Source organism: Capra hircus, chromosome 16 (assembly GCF_001704415.2).
Source record: "Capra hircus breed San Clemente chromosome 16, ASM170441v1, whole genome shotgun sequence".
Taxonomy (NCBI): Eukaryota; Metazoa; Chordata; class Mammalia; order Artiodactyla; family Bovidae; genus Capra; species Capra hircus.
The window spans coordinates 54673772-54694280 of NC_030823.1; the positions used below are offsets into that span (position 1 = coordinate 54673772).

Genomic DNA, 20509 nt, shown 5'->3' on the forward strand with positions numbered 1-20509 from the left:
GCCTGGGGACCATTTGGGGGTTTTTTTGGAGCCATCCGAACACTTCTGGTCTTGCATCAGGGTCAGACTGGAGTATCTATCCAGATCAACTCACAGTCTGTGGAAAATTATAAAATTGTAGAAGAATTAAACTTTTCTTTGTCTTCTTGGTTTAGAAACCTTTGCTGTTAAAGCCTAACAGAAACAGTTAAAGCAGGGATCAGCAATGGTACCAGTTATATCAAAGCAGTGGAATTGGTACAGTTTTTTTTTAATGTCACATATAAGAAAAGTGCAATTAATGAGCTGTTTCTCTCCTGTACTAGCTATGTTTTCTATAGTCATCAAAAGTGTGCCATGCAAACCTTGTGCACTGTTGTGGAAATTTAAATTGGCATACGCACTGTGAAAATCTCTCTTTTTTTTCTTGAGTGACCAAAAATATTTATAGTAGAAAACAGAGCATGATTGATTAAGTGTTGTGACCTTCACCTCATGGGATTATCAGGGAATCTGTTCTTTGTTTAGACTCCTGGGCTAGATACTGTATCCTTTAGCTTTTCTGTCAGCAAAAAGGGATAATTATGACAAAGTACCTGAAGTAAACATTTTTTTGATTCATATTAAAAGTTCCCTTAAATTAAAACTTACTCCCTTCTTAAAAGGTGATTGATGTTTCTGTTTTTTAAATTTTCTTTGTTCTCAAGGAAGGCCTTTACTATTGTTCTCAAAAAATTTTTATAAATATTTCTGGGTTCTCTGTTTTGTGTTCATATGAGTAAGTTTTGAGAGTATCTAGGTGTAATACCTTTGACTTTTTCTGCACTAAAAACAATAGATACATAAATACGTACCTACTTCTGCTTACAAAGTCTAAGAGATGAAGTAAATCACTTAATTTGAACTTTGGCTTAATTTTGGCTTGTCCTTACATATTTGCATTTATAAATAATCTCTTGAAAATGTATCACAAGAAATCATTAGCTTTGAAAAAGGAAATCTGAGAAACTTAATTTCTCATAAAGGCCAAAGGAATTATGGTTTTTAGCAAGAAAAGAGCCATTTGGATTAAGTTAAAGCATGCTTTAGCTTATCAAATTTAATAGTAAGTCCTATCTATGCTATGAACCTGTATCACCATATTCTTTACATAAGCATCAAAGTGCTTTATAAAACTATCTTAACTATTATGTTAGCCAGTAGAAATTTGCCCAGGAAAAAAGAAAGAAAAAGCATTTATGCAGAATTGGGAAGTACCAGGATTTATTAATAACTTTGGACCCATATTTATAGATTCACCTTGAGTCACTTTCATTTTTTCAACTACTGACCTGCATTTTATAGGGTATGTTATCTGTTACATTATAAATAACATTCACAAAGTCTCAGGACAACCCTCATGAATATCAAGATCTATAGTAATGAGGGCTGGGGAAGGAGAACTCCATGTATTTTTTTATAAGATTAATTTTAAAATAGTAATATTTCATTCAAAAATAGATACCTGGCAGTTAGAAACTCAGTCTCATTCATAACTGTTAGTGTTACTAGCACCTGGAGCTAGATGATAAGAAGGTTCTCAATATGTACTTCTTGATGTAAACAAAATTAGACTACGTGAATCAGCAGTGAAAACCGGTTGGTTATCTTAACTTGGAACTCCGCTATAGTTTATTCTTACATCCTGTTTTTGTAACTATCACCTTGAAGATTGTGGTAAGAATAAAAAGCCCATGTAGGCCCCAAGGTCTATTATAATATTCCCATTTACCTTGCTGGCTAATGCTCTTGACACTATTCTGTTGAATTATATTAGGCAATGTTCAGATTTTGTATTTGCCTAAGGCATGTGTGAGTAGAAGCCAAGTTATAGGGAACAATTGGGAACAACAACCTCTCCATAAAGAGTGAAAAAGTACCTCAGAGATAAAATTGAGTCACTGACATATAAAACAAAAGTAAAATTGAGTCACTGACATATAAAACAAAAAGAATTCTTTTTTCCTTTGTCAGCCATCACATATATTTAAAAAGATTGTGTTCATTAATCTGAAATAATCTGAATTGAAGAAGCTATTTCCCCTTGACCTAAAAGCTTGTAACACAGATTTTTATCTATAAGTCACTTTATATGTGTATGCTAAAGCCCTTGAAAGTAGAGAGGAATTGGGCAGTCTTTAGCAAGTTCTGGTTTGTCCTTTCCAATCACAGTAGCAAATATGTATATATATATACACACACATACATACACACACACACGTATGTGTATATAGGTATACCTCTCCATTTGAACTCCAACCAAAGAGACTTGAACACAGTACTGTTTGTTTATAGAATTCTTTACAAATGCCTAAGTCAGGATCTCTCACCAATATCATTGGACTCAGTGTTCCATCTCTAGGTGTAGCTGACAATCTTCACATAATTTTATGTAATAAAATATAATTAATCATTTTTAAAAGCTAAATGAGATTCCTCCTCTCCTCCTCCTTTTCTCTCTCCTCCTCCTTTTCTCTCTCCTCCCTGAGTTTAATTAGTTGTTCCACACTTTTCCACGTCCACCATTTGGAAGAAGTTTGTGACATCCCAGTGACTTGATGAACACACTCTTCATTTTTAAAATGATATATGATATTAGAATTATGAAAGACAGCAACAGACTAAGCCTCAAAACATCCCTTTGAGTGTTCTTCCTCATGCTAGTTATATAGTCAGTTTCCCCCTTATAAATTATTATAGTGAGGAATTTATTAGGGAAAACATCATTTAAAAATTTTAACAGCTGCTATAAACTGTCATTTGCAGTGCTCAGCTGACATTCAAACAGCTGCAATCTGAGTGAGCTTTCACTTTCAGCTGCTGGAGGTCTTTCAGTTCCTGTTCCCATGGAAATGAGGAGGGCTGGATGGGTGGAAGGGAAGTGAGGGCTGACTTACACATTTCCCCATACATTATTTTTCTTGCCTCCTCACAATTTCCATGGAAATGAGAGCCTAAGTGCCACTCCACCCCAAGCTTTGGAGAGCAATCATTCATGTGTAAACAACAGTGGACGGACCTTAAACAGATATATACAAAACTAATCTTAACCTTTCTTCCACCTGTGCAGCCAAGCCTTGATCTATTTTCCTGTTTAAAATGATTTCTTTTAGTTAACTTTTAGAAAGTTAGTTTGATATTACCTTTTTTTCAAAGTGAGAATTGTCTTAGATATACTCTTACTGTCAGAGATATATATATATGTATATATATATATCCGTCCTGCCTGTATTAAGCATTAAGTATGCATGATGTTTTTACTAATGTTTTTCCCACCCCAAGATTACAGAAATGAATTTCAGTTTAGGAAACAGCATCTAATTGCATAGCATAAAAAGTTTCCTCAAATAGTCTCATTCTTATGCACTACTTTAGAAATTGCCCCACAGAGCAGAGCTAATTATTGGCTCTGTCAAACATATCAAGGAAAACTGCCATTTTTAATTGGTTATCACAGTCTTCTCATTTAGGTAACAGAAATATCCTATGTTAAGTGAATTTCTCTTTCTACTTATCAACTCTCTGTCATCATGTCTCCTATAATACCCATACTCAAGGAAAATATATGGGCACAGTCTTTATCTCTTTTTTTATTCCAATATTTTGACTACTTAACACAGCCCCTGTGAACCCTGAGACATGAAGAATGTGCTTAACTGAACAAATCTGCATTAAACATCTACTAGGTATTCAGCTTTTTGTTTCAATTAAAGCAGGAGATACCAAGTTTAAATAAGGCAGTTGTCTGTTTTTGCCATAAGGCATCCTAATTGAATTAAGAAAATCCATGCCCAGGAAAAACTAATTATAGCCATATGTGATTGTTAAATAAGTTGTATAGACTAGCTTGAAAGAAGCTTTAGAAGGGGAGGGTTCTCTTGGCCTGACCAAAATGAGCAAGGAAGACTTGCTTTAAAGGCCTCTCTATTATTGGTTTTAATGGTCCTTCCTTTGCATTTCTACTGTCTCCTTTTATTTTTTTTTAATTTATTTTTTTTTATTTATTAATTTTATGGGTGCACCATGCAGCTTGTAGGATCTTAGCTCCCCAACCAGGGATCAAACCCAGGCCCTCTGCAGTGAAAGCGTGAAATCCTAACCATTGGACCACCAGGCAAATCCCGTACTGCTGCCTTTTCTCCTGAACTGTTTTTATAACTTTATATTTTTTCAGTTGTCACCGTCCTCCTTTTCTGTATCTCCCTTTCTAGTTTAGCATAGACACCATTTCCAATGAACATTCTTACTAGCACAGTTATGATCTTTCTGTTGCCCTGTTTTAAAACTTCACTGACCTCTTATCATTTCCGGGACAGGAATTTTTTTTTTTTAAGGTAGTTCTGATGTCAAATATTCTACCTTCTAAGTCCTATAAGCTACCAGAACAATTAAAAAATTTATTATTCTATGTTCTTTCGTATTCCAGATTGCTTCTCATATTCAGAATGGATACAAACATCTGCTAAGCCCACGTGCCCAGTATTTAGTTCAGAAAATATGGTCACACAACTAGCAACTACCAAAATAATTCACACTTTCATCAATTTGGCAATGACCTAGATCTTCTAATGACCTGGCTCCGAGGTATTCTTTCCAGCCTGCTCTGCAGGTGCCATACACCAGGCTTCTAGGTCCTCACCCAGACAAACATAACTGCGTGGCACAGTTAGTAGGCCCATGTTTTTAGCTCCATGCCTTTTGCTTACAGCACTTTCTTTCTGCTTCCTTTATGGAATGAGGAGAGAAATAAGCCGTAATGAGCTGTTTCCTCCTTAATCTTACCCCTCTCTATAGCTCTTACAGTCCTACCCTACTGTTAGACTGTGCAATTTAAATGAAGACACTATAGCCTACACAGTGTGATATGTGTTTTAGTCTATACCTTGGACTTGATTAATATTTGAAGCACCCTGATATGCGAATGGTAGTTGGTTGGCATTAGAAAGACCCCAATCAGGAGATAACTACTATAAATTCAACTTACTTATATTTAAATCTACACTACAGGGTTTTCTCAGAGAAGGCAATGGCAACCCACTCCAGAACACTTGCCTGGAAAATCCCGTGGACGGAGGAACCTGGTAGGCTGCAGTCCGTGGGGTCACAAAGAGTCAGACGCGACTGAGCAACTTCACTTTCACTTTTCACTTTCATGCATTGGAGAAGGAAATGGCAACCCACTCCAGTGTTCTTGCCTGGAGAATCCCAGGAATGGCGGAGCCAGGTGAGCTGCCGTCCCTGGGGTCGCAGAGAGTCGGACACGACTGAAGCAACTTAGCAACAGCAGCAGCAGAGGGTTTTCTACTTAGCATGTTGCTGCTGCTGCTGCTGCTAAGTCGCTTCAGTCAAGGATGTCAAATAATTTTTCATTGGATTGGCTAGAAATACTCTATGTAGGCCCCTCTGGCCTTGGATTGCATGTAAGATTATGGCACCTGCAGCCAAACATGCTGGGCTTGTTGACTACCACCTAACAGCTGATGCTTCCTGCTTGGTAGAAAGGTAGTAGGGAGAAAACTTACGGCCGTGATTATCTCCAGTCCTTGGAGGCTATTGATACCTACCAAAAAAAGAAAGAAAAGAAAAATGCTGATGAAGATGAAAAGAAAAATCCTGACACACAAAAGAAAAGTGAAAGTGTTAGTCACTCAGTTGTGTCTTGCTTTTTGTGATGCCATGGACTATAGCCCACCAGGATCCTCTGTCCATGGAATTCTCCAGGCAAGAATACTAGAGTGGGTTGCCATTCCCTTCTCCAGAGGATCTTCCTGACCCAGGGATTAAACCCAGGTCTCCTGCCTTATAAGCAGATTCTTTACCATCTGAGCCACCAGGGGAGCTCAGTGCTTATCTAGGTGGTCAATAGCAAAACCTCCCCAAGGACAATGCCTGCTTACATACTAGCTCCATTTTAAAGTCTGTCCTAAATTTCCTTGTAGATTTGTGAAAATATTTTCCTTTAAACTGTAATAGCGGGAGTCTCAAATTTCAGTTATGGCATTAATCAAATTCTGTAGATTATTGTTTCTTTTTTTATTGTAAGTTTCTTGATGAAAGGATTATGTCATAGCTATCTTTGTATCCCATGTAGCATCTGGCATAGTGCCTTGTACACAGTAGATATTTGTTGAATGAATGAGCACATACATGCACTTCCCAATTCTATGAGGAACAGAACTAGCTTTGGGTCATGGGGGCACTGAGAGCCAATGGGTGAGTTCCCAGAGTTCCACGAATTCAGATTTAGAGTCCTCAAGGAGTCAGTAGTAATTGTTCTTGTCTGTAACTGTATCAGCTCTGGTTGTCCCATCAGTACAAAGACACATTGGAACTGTCATCAGTAGCAGAGGAAGGTAGCATTGTCTGTATTATCTTCAGAAATTCACTCCTAAATGTATCTGTTTCTGTTTCTTTTTTTAAAATGTTATTTATTTCGTTTATTTGGCTGTGTTGGGTCTTCGTTGTGGCATATGCAATCTGGTTCCCTCACCAGGGATCGCACCAGGCACCCTGAATTGGGAGTGCAGAGTCCTAGTCACTAAACCACCAGGGAAGTTCCCATCCTGTTTCTGATTCTGCCAACTCTGGCTCTAGAGGCTACAGTTGGAAAAATCTTTAGAAAAAAATTTTTTTCTTGTTTTTTATCTCTTAGCCAATTTGAGGCAGTGTATATAGCTAGTCAAGTACATAATAAGGTTACAGTGACAACAGAAGACCAGGGGAAAGAAAAAGGCGTAAGAATAACATATAAATATAAAGCAGCAAAATATAAAATGTTTGTAAAATGATAACATCATTCAAAGCCAGGACTTCAGATCCAGACTGCCCTGATTAGAATGAATAGCCACGTGGCTAGCTCTGTGACCTCTGGCAAGTTATTTAACCTTCCTGACTCTCTGTTTCCTCGTCTGTAAAGTAAGGGAAATTAATAACACCTACCTCACAGATGTGAGGGGAAAATAAATTAATACATGTAGAGTGCCTGGCATATAAGGAAGTGATACAGCCCAATCTTTGCTCTAAAGGCAGAAGAATGCTAATTTCAGTCCATTTGAAGTCCTTCTGTGTTTACACATTGTGTGTCAGATGAGTGATCTTCATTCCTTGAGTCTCACAAATTGGTGCTTATAGTCTCTTGTGGAATTTACCACATTCTACCCTAAATTATGCAATTACTTGTAAGCTGCTTAGAAGCAAAGACTGTCTTCTTTGTCTTCCTCTTAGCACCCAGAAGAGTGCTTACATAATAGTCTGACTTACACAACGGCTCTTCAGTAACTCTTTGTGGAGCTGTGCAGGAAACAACAGTAGGTCGGTCCCTGGAGGCCCTGTACCTTGGGCTGGTGCCCGTGGACCTCTCACACCTCTTCAGCCTCAGCTAGCCATTTCTCTCCTCAACTGTGCTCCAGCGGGCCTTCAGTCCCTCTAGCTGGCTTCATGGGCATGTGCCCTGCATGACTGCGTTTGGTTTAATGCTTTCCTCTCACCTTGAAATTCTCACTTTTTGAACATGTGGCCTTGATTTTTATTTTGTATTGGTCCTGGCAGATTATGTAGCTGAGCATGCTCTTTGCCATCCTGTGCCCATCATTCCCTCTGCTGGGAGCGCTCTCCCTCCCTACTCTTCACTGGCTGACTTAACTTTTGTTTAAATTCTATTATTTATTTCTTTATGGCGCCACTGGATGCAGGGCTTCTCTAGTTGCTGCAGTCAAGGGCTCCTCTCTAGTTGTGGTGCTCAGGCTTTTCACTTTGGTGGTTTCCCTTGTTGCTGAGCAGGGGCTCTAGGGCTAGAGGGCTTCAGTAGTTGGGGCGCAAGGGCTTAGTTGCTCCATGGCATGGGCATGTGGGAGCATCTCGGACCAGGGCTTGAACCCGGGTTCCGTGCATTGGCAAGCAGATTGTTAATCACTGGACCACCAGGGAAGTCCCTGACTTAACTCTTCACTTCTCTTCAGCTTTGTTGTCATTCCACAGAGAAGCAATCAAAATTTAGAATCCTGTCCACTTTTATCCCCCAACCTCAACTTCTCCCTAACAGCGCTCACCTTATGTAAGTGCACTGTTTATTTCCACTGTGTGATCATTTCTTTGAAGACTTCCTCCCCACCAGACTGAGCACCTGGAGAGGCCGCACTGTGCATTTGTTCTTGGCTGGCTTTGCCTGCAACACTGTAGATTATCAGTACCTATCTGTGGAGTGAGTGAGCAAATGGGAGGTTTTTAAAAATGCAAAGGAGGGATGAGTTTTTCTTCCCATGTTAAACAGTTGGTATATAAAAATGGCAGTGCAAGATGGGAGGGAGGTTCAAGAGGGAGGGGATATATGTATACCTATGGCTGATTCATGTGGAGGTTTGAAAACAACAGAATTCTGTAAAGCAATTATCCTTCAATAAAAAAATAAATTCAGAAAGAGAAAAAATGGCAGTGCAATTATCATGCATTGAATATTCCTGCTGATGACTTGTAGCCAGTTTGACTTCCTTCTTTCCAAGGACTACCTTTAAGGTAGGTGAATACCGTAAAGTTTCCCAATTTCTCTTTCTTTCCCACTGCTTTCCTTTTCAGATAGTAGGGTATGGTAAAGGTGAATCTGAAGACAGACATACTCAGCCTGTTTTATACAACTGCTGTTTGGCACATATATATGGTTGGGTTTTTTTCTAATGTGGACCATTTTTTAAAGTTTTTGTTGAATTTGTTACAACATTGCTTCAGTTTTATGTTTTGATTTTTTGGCCCTGAGGCATGTGGGATCTTAGCTGTAGGATCAGGAACCCAGTACTCTTGCCTGGAAGGTCCCATGGACAGAGGAGCCTGGTAGGCTGCAGTCCATGGGGTCGTGAAGAATTAGACAAGACTGAGCAACTTCACTTTCACTTTTCACTTCCATGCATTGGAGAAGGAAATGGCAACCCACTCCAGTGTTCTTGCCTGGAGAATCCCAGGGACGGCGGAGCCTGGTGGGCTGCCGTCTATGGGGTCTCACAGAGTCAGACACGACTGAAGCAACTTAGCAGCAGCAGCAGGAACCCATGCCCCTGCATTGGAAGGCAGTCTTAACCACTGGACTGACAGGCAAGTCCCAGCATATTAATCTTGAATTAAATTTTGTGTAGCATAAATATCTATAGCCTCCTGCCTACAGTGAATATTTTCAGCAAGAATGTGTATTTACTTCTGACCTAATTGCAATGGCAACTGACATAAAAATACCGCTTCGAGTTTCTCAGCATCTGCAGTGCAAAGGCCAGCACTATTCCAGTGAACGTAGCATTTGATGGTAATAAAGAACAGTGTCCTACATAGCTCTGCTATCATTCTTCCCCTCCTGTCTCATTGTCTAGTTTTAAATAAGCTTAATTAGCTCACTCTGAATGCATAGCTGTATCAGCTTTCTGTGGCCCAGTTTGGGGACTACAGCTGGTTAATCTGCCCCGTGGAATCAGACCAATACCATTCCACATGTGACCAGATTTAGTGTATTACATACTACCTTACAGTCTTAATTTTTAGCACTGGGTAGCATTCGGTTATTTTTCAAATGCTACAATAAACATTTTCAGTGATATATTTCTCACCAAAATCTAAGAGAAAACAGAATTTCTATAATTCAGTTTAAAATTGAAGTTAACCAATATAGTGAGATAAGGATTTGTATTGCTTTAAAGAAAAATAGGCTAAATGTCTTTTTTCTCCTTCAGAAAAAAAAAAAAATCTGAGAAAAAGACTTAAAAACTAATAGGAATGGTTGTAACCTTGTTGCAACTGTTGCATGTAGAAGAAAAAAAGAACCTGTCTTTTTTTTTTTTTTTTTGACTAATCTGTACATGAAGCAGGGGAAACAGAAAGAAACAAATATGAGAACAATGCATAGAGAAGGGCATTCTCAATGCAGCTGTAGGCCTCAAAAAATGTTCCATCTAAGCTCTGACTGATTCCAATACCTTAAGGTAATTTGCTTTAAGCTGTAAATCTCTTGAGTTGTTTATGCCTCAGTGCTTTTTTCAGAAGGCTGGGAGAGGAGGAAAATATATCATTTCAATCTGCCCCCTCTTGAGACTTTATGGAATTTTAAGCAGGCTTCTCTCAGAGTGAAACTCCCGGCTCAATCACCTCAGTGTCTATTTGACCTTCCCTTTTTTTCCTAGCTTGCCCAGAAAGTTCAGGCTGACATTGTTGATAGTTTCCTGAGTCCCTGCTTTGTGCTGGTTAAGATGGCACAGATCTTAGGTTCACTGTCTCCCAGTCAGCTGTTAAGATAGAGCATCTCCATCATCCTGCAGTTGCTTCACTCAGCTAGTTGCAGCAGGTGACTGATAAAGCTTAGCAAGGCTCTTGGGTTTGAGAGCCTTGTGTGCTGGGTGGATGACAGACACATAACATACTGCAATGAAGGCTTTACCTTTGGTGTCAGAAAGGCACCTTACCGTGGGGTTGGTCATTACTTTGGTCCCTCTGCATGTCACTTAGTCTTTCTCAGTCTGCTCAACTTACTGAATGGACATAGTAAACCCAGCACAAATGTGACTGCTGGGTTTCTGGCCTGTGCATCTTGTTGAGGGTGAACCACGAAAGAGCAAGTTGGGGTATAGAGGGTACGTTGTGTCTCCTGATTGAAAACATCTCAAATATTAAACATCCAAAATACATGAAATTCACAGTGAATTATGTAGATTGAGCTCAGTAGAAGTCTTGGGCTGGGCACTATAAATTTGGAAGTTGTCAAAACGTGAATAATAAAGAAATTACCTCCAGGTATTATTTATTGATAGGAAAGCTCTAGAGCAGAAGTGCCAAGAAGTTCCATATAAATAGTACATAGATTAGATTTATAGGCCTAGAGATGAGAAATTAGAAATGAACAGATAAGCAGTTTCTATAAAATGCTGTGTCTCTTAGAGTTGCTACAGTGCTGGGGCCAGACAGATTATATTAGAACATGGTAAAGAAAGTAGAAATCAATATTTCAGAAGCTTTCATAGATACTCTGATGAGCACACTACATTCAGGAGTAACCCACAAATGCCGGAAAGTGACTCACATCATGCAATTATTCATGAGTGAGAACAGGAGCCTGTCACTGGAGTGTGCACCATTAGGCTTGAGTAATTGGGGAAGCTGAGCACGCCTGACGCAATGAAAGAAAGTGCAGCGTTGTCGACTATTGTGTGAATTCAGGAAAAGTGTGTCGAGTAATTTGGTGTCTATAACATTGGGAGTTAGGTTAGAATTACAGCAGGAGATAAATACTTTTCTTGTCCTCACCTCCTTAAACCACTGTATTCCTTAAGTATTGGAGTACAGCTAATGTTACCAGAGGCTTGGGGCTGGGGCGGTGGTGGGGGTGGGGGTGAAATGGGTGAAAGGCGGTCAAAAGGTACAAACTTGCAGCTGTAAATAAATAAGTCACAGGAATGTAACGTACAGCGTGGTGTCCATAGTTAATACTGCATTGCATATTTGAAAGTTGCTGAGAGCAGTTACTGCTACTGCTAAGTCACTTCAGTCGTGTCCAACTCTGCGACCCCATAGACTGCAGCCCACCAGGCTCCCCCGTCCCTGGGATTCTCCAGGCAAGAACACTGGAATGGGTTGCCATTTCCTTGTCCAATGCATGAAAGTGAAAAGTGAAAGTGAAAGTGAAGTCGTATCTGACTCTTAGTGACCCCATAGACTGCAGCCTACCAGGCTTCTCCATCCATGGGATTTTCCAGGCAAGAGTACTGGAGTGGGGTGCCATTGCCTTCTCTGGTTACTGAGAGTAGATCTTAAAAGTTCTCACCACAAGATGAAGTGAGAGAGTAATAGTAGAGACAGATGTTAACTAGACTGAATTCGGTGATCATTTTGCAGTGTGTACAGATATCAAATCATATATCTTGAAACTGATAGAATGTCATATGTCAGTTATACCTCAATAAAAATTCATACAATGAATAATCATTTGTAGGCTCTTATGTTCTCTGAAGGTTTCCCCCAGTTGTTTAGTCGCTCAGTTGTGTCCAACTCTTTGTTACCCCATGGACTGCAGCACGCCAAGCTTCCCTGTCCTTCACCATCTCCCGGAGCTTGCTCAAACTCATGTCCATTGAGTCAGTGATGCCATCCAACCATCTCATCCTCTGTCATCCCCTTCTCCTGCCTTCAATTTTTTGTAGCATTAGAGTCTTTTCTAATGAGTTAGTTCTTTGCATCAGGTGGCTGAAGTATTGGAGCTTCAGCTTCATTATCAGTCCTGCCAATGAATATTCTGGACTGATTTCCTTTATGATTGGCTGGTTGGATCTCCTTGCAGTCCAAGGGACTCTCAGAAGTCTTCTCCAAGTACCCTGGGGGAAATTAACTCTGTTTCCCTCCTCCTAGTACTCAGTTCAGTTCAGTCACTCAGTCGTGTCCGACTCTTTGCGACCCCATGAATTGCAGCATGCCAAGCCTCCCTGTCCATCACCAACTCCCGGAGTTCACTCAGACTAGCGTTCATCGAGTCAGTGATGCCATCCAGCCTTCTCATCCTCGGTCGTCCCCTTCTCCTGCCCCTAATCCCTCCCAGCATCAAAGTCTTTTCCAGTGAGTCAACTCTTCGCATGAGGTGGCCAAAGTACTGGAGTTTCAGCTTTAGCATCATTCCTTCCAAAGAAATCCCAGGGCTGATCTCCTTCAGAATGGACTGGTTGGATGTCCTTGCAGTCCAAGGGACTCTCAAGAGTCCTCCAACACCACAGTTCAGAAGCATCATTTCTTCGGTGTTCAGCCTTCTTCACAGTCCAACTCTCATATCCATACATGACTACTGGGAAAACCATAGCCTTGACTAGACGGACCTTAGTTGGCAAGGTAATGTCTCTGCTTTTGAATATGCTATCTAGGTTGCTCATAACTTTTCTTCCAAGGAGTAAGTGTCTTTTAATTTCATGGCTGCAATCACCATCTGCAGTGATTTTGGAGCCCCAAAAAATAAAGTCTTGACACTGTTTCCACTGTTTCCCCATCTATTTGCCATGAAGTGATGGGACTGGATGCCATGATCTTCATTTTCTGAATGTTGAGCTTTAAGCCAACTTTTTCACTCTCCTCTTTTACTTTTATCAAGAGGCTTTTTAGTGCCTCTTCACTTTCTGCCATAAGGGTGGTGTCATCTGTATATGTGAGGTTATTGATATTTCTCCTGGCAATCTTGATTCCAGCTTGTGCTTCTTCTAGCCCAGCGTTTCTCATGATGTACTCTGCATAGAAGTTAAATAAGCAGGGTGACAGTATACAGCCTTGACGTACTCCTTTTCCTATTTGGAACCAGTCTGTTGTTCCATGTCCAGTTCTAACTGTTTCTTCCTGACCTGCATACAGGTTTCTCAAGAGGCAGGTCAGGTGGTCTGGTATTCCCATCTCTTTCAGAATTTTCCACAGCTTATTGTGATCCACACAGTCAAAGGCTTTGGCATAGTCAATAAAGCAGAAATAGATGTTTTTCTGGAACTCTCTTGCTTTTTCCATGATCCAGCAGATGTTGGCAATTTGATCTCTGGATCTTCTGCCTTTTCTAAAACCAGCTTGAACATCAGGGAGTTCACGGTTCACGTCTTGCTGAAGGCTGGCTTGGAGAATTTTGAGCATTACTTTACTAGCATGTGAGATGAGTGCAATTGTGCGGTAGTTTGAGCCTTCTTTGGCATTGCCTTTCTTTGGGATTGGAATGAAAACTGACCTTTTCCAGTCCTGTGGCCACTGCTGAGTTTTCCAAATGTGCTGGCATATTGAGTGCAGCACTTTCACAGCATCATCTTTCAGGATTTGAAATAGCTCTGCTGGAATTCCATCACCTCCACTACCTTTGTTCATAGTGATGCTTTCTAAGGCCCACTTGACTTCACATTCCAGAATGTCTGGCTCTAGATGAGTGATCACACCATTGTGATTATCCGGGTCGTAAAGATCCTTTTTGTACAGTTCTTCTGTGTATTCTTGTACTAAAAAGTCAAAAAGAGTCAGGGTAGCTTCTTTTGCTGAGCACCAGGAGGAGGGTGAAATGAAGCCTAAAGGACATGCTCCCTCTTCTTAGATGTCTTCTCCTCTTGATTTCTTCCCAGTTATTTCATTCTAAGTCCTTTAGGTTTCTGCAAACTTACTGTTAGAATTTTGGTTGCCACTGATCCACTTTCTGTTCACAGATCTTGATGGAAGTGACTCAATTAAAAAGTTCTCAGTCTGAGCACCGCCCCCGCCCATAACCAAGAAATGTGGTGCTCTACTACTTATTTATGTTTTTCTCTATCCAGTGATTAATATATTAAATTAGAATCATTGATGTTTAGTTTAAGAAATTATCTGAAGTAAGAGCAGTAGTACATAATAGTTAACACCTTTGGCCTTTTAATTTTTTAGGCACTCAGACCTCTAACAGAAAAAATATTGACTAGATCTTATCAGCCTTTTTAAAACGTAGTGATTTACTTTGCCAGCATTTGTATAGATTAGTAAATAGTTTTGTATTTATTTTTAAAATAAAGAAGCAGATTCATCAAGCCAAAAATAAATGCCTCTTACAAATGAGTGGCCCCTTGTTAAAAATTAGCAAAGGGAAGTACAGGAATGTTTGATTGGGCAAGGAAGTTTACGTAAACCAGTCATAATGAAAAATCTTCCTTATTGAGGTGCTCTCCCCCTACCCCAGCAAATTTCTTCTTGATCATCCTGTACCCTTATGAACATCTGCTGTTGGACTTATGAAACTATATGGTAATTAGACACATAATTAGCACTATGTCTAGACTGTCAACTTCTCGAGAAGCTTTGCGTCAATCATCTGGTCCCAGGCAGTAGATCCAAGTGGTCAAAGAGGATAGAGTTTGCAGGCAGACTGCCAGGATCCTATTTCTGACTTCATTTACCAGCTATATGATGTTGGGCAAGTTACCTCTCTTGGGCAAATACTCTCCAAGTATTACTTGGATTTTATTTGTAAAATAAATTTTTTTTAATTTATCCTAATTGTTGGGAGGCTTAAATATAGTTTTCTAATATAGAGTTTTCTAAATTATACCTCTAAAACTATTAGAAAATTCTCTGGCATGAAGGCATTTCATGTTTTTCTTAATGCTGATTACTACTGATCAAAGGCCTTCCCGGGTGGCCCAGTGGTAAAGAATCTGCCTGCAATGCAAGAGATGCGTGTTCTATCCTTGGGTCAGGAAGATCCCCTGGAGAAAAAAATGGCAACCCATTCCGGTATTCTTGCGTGGGAAATCCCATGGACAGAGGTATTCAAAATAATGTAATAAAAATATGAAGAGAGGTGATAACCTAGATGGGGCATGATTACCGAAGTAAAGATTATTAAGACAAATTCACCTAAAATTAATTGATATACAACAAAAACTTGTATATGCATATGTATGTTTTCTATCAGAGTTCTATAAAAACAGGAAATCAGTGCTTTAAATGAAAAGGAGAGAGAGCATGGGAAATGCAGAATGTTGAGCATACAGTAGTTGCTCCAAAGTTGCAGTTACCCTACTCAGCTACAGTCCTGAAATACTAAATGGAAAATTCCAGAAATGAACAAATGAAAAATTCGTAAGTTTTAAATTTTGAGCTGTTCTGATTAGGGTCCGCTATCCTGCTGCAATCCTCCCAGGATGTGAATCATCCCCTTGCCCAGCATATCGACACTGTGTTCCCACCAGGAGTCACTGAACAGCCACTTTGGTTATCAGATCAGCAGTCTGGTATCACAGTGCTTGTGTCCAAGTAACCCTTTTATTACAGCATGTGATGATTGTTCTATAATTATTATTGTTACTGTTCCTATGTATAGGAAAAAATAGAGTGTATGTAGAGTTTGGTCCTGTCTGCAGTCTGACAACCAGTGTGGATGAGAGGGAACTACTGTATTCTTATTCATTCTTCTCCTTCTATATCTCTTACTGAGGCCAGTTTGATTAACCTTGAGAAAGAGTAAAGCAAATTAGTAATTACAGTCATTCTTCAGTATCCATAGAGAATTAGTTCCAGAACCCCCCATAGATACCAAACTCCATGAATACTCAAGTCCCTTACACAAAATCGCATAGTATTTGCATATAACCTACACATATGCTTCCCTATACTTTAAATTTCATTGTTCAAGTGCACAATTACATTAAATTTATGTAACTTAAGGGAAAAGATACCTATAATACTCTTGAGATAGTAGGTTGTTTAAATTTTAATAATTCTTAATGACTTTCTGTGTTTTTAATTAAAACTACTTACTGAAGAGGTTTTTTAATATTACATTCCCTGAAATCAATTTTGTCCTGAAATACAGTTTTTAAAACCACAACTGTCTATTTTCTTTGATTATCTCATAAACGACAGGAGTTTCATATCAGCTCTCCTTCCTCCTCCACCTTTTTTTCCCTTTTACTTTGTGCCAATCACAGGTGGATGCTCAATATCACCCCACAGCACAAGATAAATAAGCCTGGAAGGTTTCCTAGCAACATATTGTTCTGGGAACCTGCTCTATTTTCCTGAACAAGATGAAGCCAAACATCCTAGAATCTCAGCCAGATGGGAAAGGATTAGCTTATTGAGGGGTGTTTAATGCATTTTTAAAATATTTCACTTTGAAATGAACCTCTTAACATAAGTAACAAGACTGACTTTTAAAAGGACAGTTTTTTACATGTTAACAAAAACCACTCAGTCATAAATAGTTTCAACTGAAAAAAAAAAAAACAGTTTTAGAAGAAATTCTCTAGAGACAAGCTTATAATATATAATTGACTTACTGGTGAATGAATCCATTTCAGAACCATGTAGAAAATGCTTCCTCCTATGACTGATGTTCCTGGGCTTCCCAGGTGGCACTAGTGGTAAAGAACCCTCCTGCCAATGCAGGAGACAAAAGAGACTTGGGTTGGATCCTTGGGTTGGGAAGATCCCCTGGAGGAGGGCATGGCAACCAACCCACTCCAGTATTTTTGCCTGGAGAATCCCCGTGAACAGAGGGACCTGGCAGGCTGCGTCCATAGGGTACAAGTCAGACATGACTCAAGCAACTTAGCATGCGTGCAAGACTGGTGTTCAGCCTGGTACCCAGTGGTACCGGTATTCAGCTACACAAAAATATTTACATATTGTATCATACTTCCTTCTCATCTTGTGGGTAAGTGGCTGCTGGAGTAGGCTACCTCCTCCTCACAAATCCTTTCATGTCTCCCCTTGACCCTTCCTCCTAGGGACACCGGGGAAACCCCTCTCATGGCCTAAAACACTGGGACTTCTTCCTTTTTCTCCCCAGCTTCAGGCGACTGCAGTTCCATTGATTTTCCACTTCATCTTGAGAATCTGTTTTTGGTTTTCAGAGTATATGATAAGTACAGAGGAAAGAAAACTGGATAAAATTGTCCCTCTCAAAGTCAAGAAGAATAATGTTGTTGGTGTTTTGTTAGTACATGATCATTTATATTTTCCTCATTGTTTCTCAATGATCTTAAGGCCATACTGTTGGCAGGTGGCATTTTTCTGCCTGGCACTCGCGTTGGTCACAGTGTATTGTTGAAGGTCTCTGGAGATGGAGTAGTAAAGATTAGAGTTTCTTATGCCAGTATTCAGTAATGGTTTTGCAATTCAGTTAACATGCTGGAAAGCATCCTTTCTCCTTGTCTTCCTGGGTAGGCAGTCCCCGTTAGCCAAATGAATATTGTCGTCATGTGATTGTTGAATGATTTATACTACCTGATGGGCTTGGAGTGTGTGAAACTTCCCAGTTGTGATGAAAAGCAGATAATTCCAGTACTCACAGTGTGCCTGGATGGGAAGAACAAAGTAATTAGAATAACCTAGTGTCTTTGCTTTTTATTTGACAAATTCTCTGGCCAAATACGAGAGAGTTGAAACAATCCTTATCCCAGGAAACTATAAGTTATTTTATTTTCCTTCTGCTGCTTTCCATCCTCTCTTTCGCCCTCTCACATACATACTTACATGTTTTCTAAATGCCAGGTTTTGAACTTGACAAAAAGCAATCTGTTGAGGGCCTCCTAGGGACCAATTACTTTGGTAGATGTCATGATGGAGGCTGAGGAGCATCAACACATGGTCTTTGCCTTCACTGAGTCCCCAAGAATTTAGCCAAGTAACACACTTGTTTTCTTTTTAAAACTTTAGCTTCATGTTAGGACCTAAACATTAAGGGGAGATTTTCATGTTTAAAGGAATTCTGTAAATTTTGATTGTTCAAGAATAACCTAAAAGTAGACTTAGTCTGTTATATAAAATATATGACAGATTCTAATGGATTAATTTTTATAATATTTTCTAGAAACACGGTTTTTAAAAATCCCATGAACCAGGCATTACTTTAGATACTTAATGTCATTTAATTCTCTTGACAACCGTTATGAAATAGAAATAGTTTGCCTACCAATTCTAGAATCTGCTTTCTCTCCAGTATATAGGTTCCATTAAAAATTCTTCTTTGTTGCTCAGTCTTTTTATAAAATAATAATTATGATTTTTAACATGGCAGAAGAATGAATTTTACTTTAAGAAAAGCAGTTAACAGAAGTATTAGCACAGTTAAATACATTAACAAGAGAAAGGAATGCTATGTCAGCAATGCTGTAGAACAGACATGGACCAACTACAACTTATTTTGGTAAATAAAGTTTTGTTGGAACATGACCACACTCATTTGTTTGTATATCACCTATCTGCAGTTTTTGTATAGTAACAACAGTTGTACCCTGGACTGTATGGCCCACATAGCCTAAAATATGCGCTATCTGGACCTTTACAGAAAAACTTTAAAAGTCAAAGTGTTAGTCACTCAGTCATGTCCAACTCTTTGGACTGTAGCCTACCAGGCTCCTCTGTCCATGGAATCCTCCAGGCGGGAACACTGAAGTGGGTAGCCATTCCCTTCTCCAAGGGATCTTCCCAACCCAGGGATCAAACCCAGGTCTCCCACATTGCCGGCAGATTCTTTACCATCTGCGCCACCAGGGAGTCTAGATTTCCACCCTACATTGAGTCAGGTGTCCTCCTTTAGCAAGCCAGAGACTTCATTGGGAAACACATCAGAAAATGATTTCCTAAATGATTTTTTTCTAACATGGTTTTCCTCTCAACCCTGCAGGTACCAACCAAGAAGCTAAAGAAATATGAGAAAGAATATCAGACAATGCGAGAGAGTCAGCTGCAGCAGGAAGACCCAATGGATAGATACAAGGTATGGGAGACACAGGTCACCTGTTTGAGCCAATATCTTCTTTCCCCTAAAGCTGCAACTGGGGGACATTCGTTCCCTCTGTTCCTTCTTGATTGATGTTAACTGTGACTTTGCTCAATGTCCAGGTATGTTTTCATCTCAGGAGACTCCTGAGTAGCCAAACATAATATTTCTTTTCTTTCAGTTTGTATATTTGTAGGTAACTTCACCTGTTGCATTTATACTGGGAGTCTTCATAAGAAGCTGAAAGAAAGGGAAAAAGAAAAGAGAGAAAGTGGCTATCAACTACTTTCAAAAATGAGAAAAAAAGAAAAATGGCAAAGTACGGTTTTAGCTGTGCACGGTACATCCACAGAGACTGTTAGAAGGCGAACTGTTCCAAGACTGGCCCGAGAATGTTTCAGACTCACCCCTGTCTGTAGCCAATGTTAAAGATACAAACTCATTCAAAAGTAAAGAATAAAAACCACAAAGGTATATTGAGCACAGTCATGGTGTTTGTTGCAACATTTATTTCCACGAACAAATTTATAAAAAACAGTGACATTTCATTACAGAGTGCAGTTCCAAAATCAAAATGATTCAGTTCAATATCCCAGTTAGTTGCAGTATTTTAAAAAAAAATTGGGCTGGTTATAAAGATGTCCTCAATGGTAATTAGCAACAGTTTCCATAAAAGCAGTGTTGGGGAAATACTGACCCCCACCTTACTTTGTTCTGACTGAAATATTAGTGTCTCTCTTCAGCATGTTTTGATTCTTCAGATTCCTACAGATATATGATGATTCCCTCTCCACATCAGCACATTAAGATAAGAGAATACTGTATTGATACACTGAGTCCCAGCCGTGCTGAAACAACTTGCCCAAAAAAGTACCATGATGACATCATTAATGAAGCCACTCACTGAGAGATGACTTCCACTTCTGTAGCTAGAGTTGCTTTTATGTAGGCAGAGAACTGGGCACAGGCCACTGCAGTCAAGCAGTCCGCCTTGTTTCTGTTGCTGAATTGAATAGCATGGAACGTTGACACAGGGGAGTGGTGAAAGGTGTATATGGATTCTGTAGTCAGATCTGAGTTCAAACCCTGACTTTCTGAAAAAGGAGAGAAGATTTGGAGTCCAAGTTGGGGGTGTTAACCCCCATGCCACTGTTCAGCACCTTAGACTGATTACTGGACCTCTTCCCCATCTGTAAAATGTGTAGTATACACGTTTCCTTGCAGGATTGTTGCCAAGATGAGGTATGTTGTATGCAAAGTACCCAGCAC

At 39.7% G+C, this 20509-nt stretch overlaps 1 protein-coding gene across 5 annotated transcripts in view; it reads left to right on the forward strand.

Annotated features, from left to right (window-relative positions):
- The window catches only part of RABGAP1L (RAB GTPase activating protein 1 like), a 719827-nt gene that overhangs the window by 666348 nt on the left and 32970 nt on the right, over nucleotides 1-20509 (forward strand). For 3 of the 5 annotated variants that reach the window (XM_018060617.1, XM_018060619.1, XM_018060620.1), the window contains one exon: nucleotides 19145-19237. In XM_018060617.1, coding sequence (XP_017916106.1) covers nucleotides 19145-19237 — 93 coding nt within the window. Of the gene's footprint in view, nucleotides 1-19144; nucleotides 19238-19421; nucleotides 19730-20509 lie in introns of those variants that run through there. The other 2 variants (XM_018060618.1, XM_018060622.1) reach the window with 1 other exon arrangement.